The sequence below is a fragment of the Alligator sinensis genome, unplaced genomic scaffold (assembly GCF_000455745.1).
Source record: "Alligator sinensis unplaced genomic scaffold, ASM45574v1 scaffold268_1, whole genome shotgun sequence".
Classification (NCBI taxonomy): domain Eukaryota; kingdom Metazoa; phylum Chordata; order Crocodylia; family Alligatoridae; genus Alligator; species Alligator sinensis.
The window spans coordinates 2,661,211-2,664,647 of NW_005841853.1; the positions used below are offsets into that span (position 1 = coordinate 2,661,211).

The window sequence follows — 3,437 nt, forward strand, 5'->3', positions numbered from 1 at the left end:
TCCCTTCCATGAATGAGGCTTTATAAAATTAACATTACAGGCTCCCTAGTCCACTAACTAAATCATGTTCTCTTCAGTTTAGGAATCACTTGTGTCATGTAGGGCAAAAAAATCAAGAGAGCGAGAGAAATAAATAACCATCTGGGGGCTGAAGCAGTGAGGAAAGCGGTGAAGGAACAAGCAAGATCTAAATAATGCCTGGCAGGTCTTGGGTTTTTTCCAAAGTTCTTGTTTTCTTGAGAGACTGGACTAGGCATACAAAGCATATCAGCTTGCAACCCAACATGTTATGTTTTCCAGTGCACAGGGTCCAATAAGAGGTGGATATTATCTCTCTCCGCTGATAAACTCCTCCTTTCTTGGCTTGCGCACGGTGCAGCTCTAATGTTACCAATGGAAGGTCCTGTTTTAGAGCACTCCAAACCAGGCCTGTTACATCAATTGTACTTTAATTTTATTTGGAGGGGGTCTGGTTCCTTATCCCAGCAAACGGCCTGACCCCAAAAGGTCTCCCAAGGAGACCAAAGGGTGTTCAGAATCTCTCAGGATTGGGGCCCGTTTAATCAGGGAGGATGTTGCAACGCGTGCAATCGCAATGCAAAGCACCATCCAAGTGATACAGTTCGACTTACATTGTGCAGCTTGTAGTAGAGCCCGCAGGCATTGCAGACGGGGTCGCCGTTGGCGTTTCTCCTCCACAGAGTAGTAGTGGTGGTCTGACAGTTTGCACAGGATGTGCCTGCTCTTCTCGCTGCAGACTAAAGCAGGGTTGGAGAGAAAAGCACCCGGATTAAAATGACGCAATCAGCCAAATCCCGAGGCAGAGAACACTGACCGCCCCAAACTCACGCACGGCAATAAATGACTCCAGAAATTAGCTTGTGAGAACAAAAGAATAATCCTGAAAATCCCCACGGTGCCTTAATGCCAAACTCTATAGGAGCTGAACCAGGTGCCCAAGGGCATCCAAAGGTAGGCGCTAAGACTCATGTAGGGCTCAAGCAAATTGGCAGCCCCTTTCAGAGGAGACAAGGATCGCTCTTAAATAATGTCATGCCATTCCCTTTTCTTCCAGACGCTCAGGGCCTGATTCTGACTTTGCATCCTAAGCCAACAAGCAAAGGGCTCAATGGAAAGATGAGCACTGACTTCAGGACACGTTGGATTAGACTTTACTGGATATGCCAAGTGTGGCCTCCACTGGGGGTGTTGAAAATGGAAAGACTGCAGATTCAGACCCACTCCTGTAGCTGTAGGTACCTTGAAGCTCATGGATCTACCAATGTCAGGGCTGCACTTACTATTGCCAGCCAGAGTGACAGCTTCTGACATTGTGATCACATCATTTAAAACAAACTTTTAGACACAGTTGAGTATGATTTACAGCCTTGAATTCAGAATGTGGAACTTTACGTCAAACCAGGTAGCAAAGGGCATTCGCAGAGCCTTCCTTGTTCCCTATGTAAATCTTCCCAGGCATCTGGCAACTTCCTGACACGGTGCGTTCCTAGCAAGGTTTGTCATGAACAGCCACAATAACCCCACTCCATCCCTCCCATGCAGAAAATATAACGTCCCTAACCTTTACTGTGGATGGGGCTCTGAAATCAGACCTTTTAATGCCGCACAGTTCTGTCCACCCTTCATGAACACTAAATAGGGCCCAAGCTCTGTTTCCACCCCTCTTCATTGGCTTCCATTGGGTCGCGTGTATGCTTAAAATTAAGCATGTGCTTAAGTAATTTGCTGATTTGCCAAGGGTAATTCTTGGCACCTTGAAGAACAGAGTCTAATTCCCTTTGTGCTCCAAACCGCCCCATGACAACCTGCTGTATACTGAGGCACACACAATGTAAAAAACCACCAAGTCTTTAGACACAGTACAGCAAACCCAGACTATGAACATAAATGTAAGGGGCACTGTCAGCATTAGCATTATGCTGCCTGGCTTTTGTTAGGGCCACTCACAACATTAATAATAATTAACTCTTAGGGAAGGGAATGGGGCTGGTTTTGTTCATACAGATCTGGGGTTTGATTCTTTAGCCCAGAGAAAATCTACCCCATGCCTGCATTAACCTGCTGGGAAATCTCTCTATGATCTGATGCAGAGATCTGGTGCAGTAGGAGTGTATCTAGGCTGCAGGGATTAGGTCCTAGCTATGTAGGCCCAATAGGCAAGGTGTGCAGCAATACAGGAATCATTTTAGCCTTGGTTGTGTTTTAATGGCAAAGACAAAGGCTAGGCACAGACATTCAAAAAGCGTGAGGCGGGATCGATCTAAGTTACGTGGTTTTCTGTAAGCAGAACGGTTTAGATCGGTAGCGAACAGAATACACATTTGCCCTTTGGTGGGGGGCAGGCGAATCTTAGGCCGGGCCGGACTATTTTTAAATCAGTCTATGTGTGCCGAACTTCTGTTCCGTCACAGGTACAGACCAGTTTCCAATCACTTACACCAATAAAAGTGTAATGTCTGTACCTGGCCTACGTGTGTGTCTGTAGCTGAAAAGAGGGAAAAACCCCTGGGTGAAATACTGGTCCCAGGGATTTTGAAAGGCCTGATTCTGTTCATTGAATATGATCAGGATCCAATTTAGGGACCTGATCTCAAGCACTGGAAAGACAACAGGCTGTAAATTGAGCCCAGACCACACGAAAAATAATTGCAAATGTCATATTTTCCGCCTACTTGAAGCCACCCAAAAAAAAAAAAATGCAAGTCAAGGCAGGTGACAAAAGTCAGTCAGTCAGTGATTATCGTCAAGAGAGATATTATCTTATTGTTATATATTGTTTCACTGCTCCCAGGGGGTGTTCTAGGATAGCAAGGACACAAAACTCTGCAGCGCGCAGCTAACTTTTGAAACCTGGCCATCCTTCTTAGCCCATCACGCATGATTTTCCAGTGCAAAATATCCACTGCCAACACTACATTCAGATTTAAAGGATTATGGTCTGTAAATGCATGCTTGCTAGGAAGAGGGAATATATATATATGTGTGTGTGTGTGTGTGTGCGTGCGTGCATGTGTATGTGCATGTGTACTACTCACACCTTGATCCTAATCTTGCAAACTTAGCCCTGGAAACACTTTCGGCCCATGTGCAACACCAAGTATGTGAGTAATGTCCTTGAAATCAACAGGACCAGACATGTGCTTATAGTTAAGCATGTGCATAAGCATTTACAGGATCTAGGTCTGCAATTGGGCTGAGAGCAGCTTCTGCATATTCAGCTCTCACGGACTCCCATGGACCCTCCAGGAACGGAACAGCAACGAGAGCAAGACTTTCAATGGGAGTTTTTGTTCTGAACAGACAGGAAGGATCAGGCCTGTGGGGATTTCTAAAAACCAGTGATATTTGACTCAGCCCACACAAAAGGAAATGTCTCCTTTGGAGACATTTGGAGGGTTGGTGCGATCTGTGGCTGC

The 3,437-nt window shown here is 45.7% G+C and overlaps 1 protein-coding gene across 1 annotated transcript in view; it reads right to left on the reverse strand.

Moving 5' to 3' along the window:
* Nucleotides 1–3,437, reverse strand: part of GATA3 (GATA binding protein 3) — a 20,786-nt gene that overhangs the window by 6,505 nt on the left and 10,844 nt on the right. Inside the window, exon 4 of the mRNA XM_025213306.1 lies at nt 633–758. Coding sequence (XP_025069091.1) covers nt 633–758 — 126 coding nt within the window. The remainder of the gene's footprint in view (nt 1–632; nt 759–3,437) is intronic.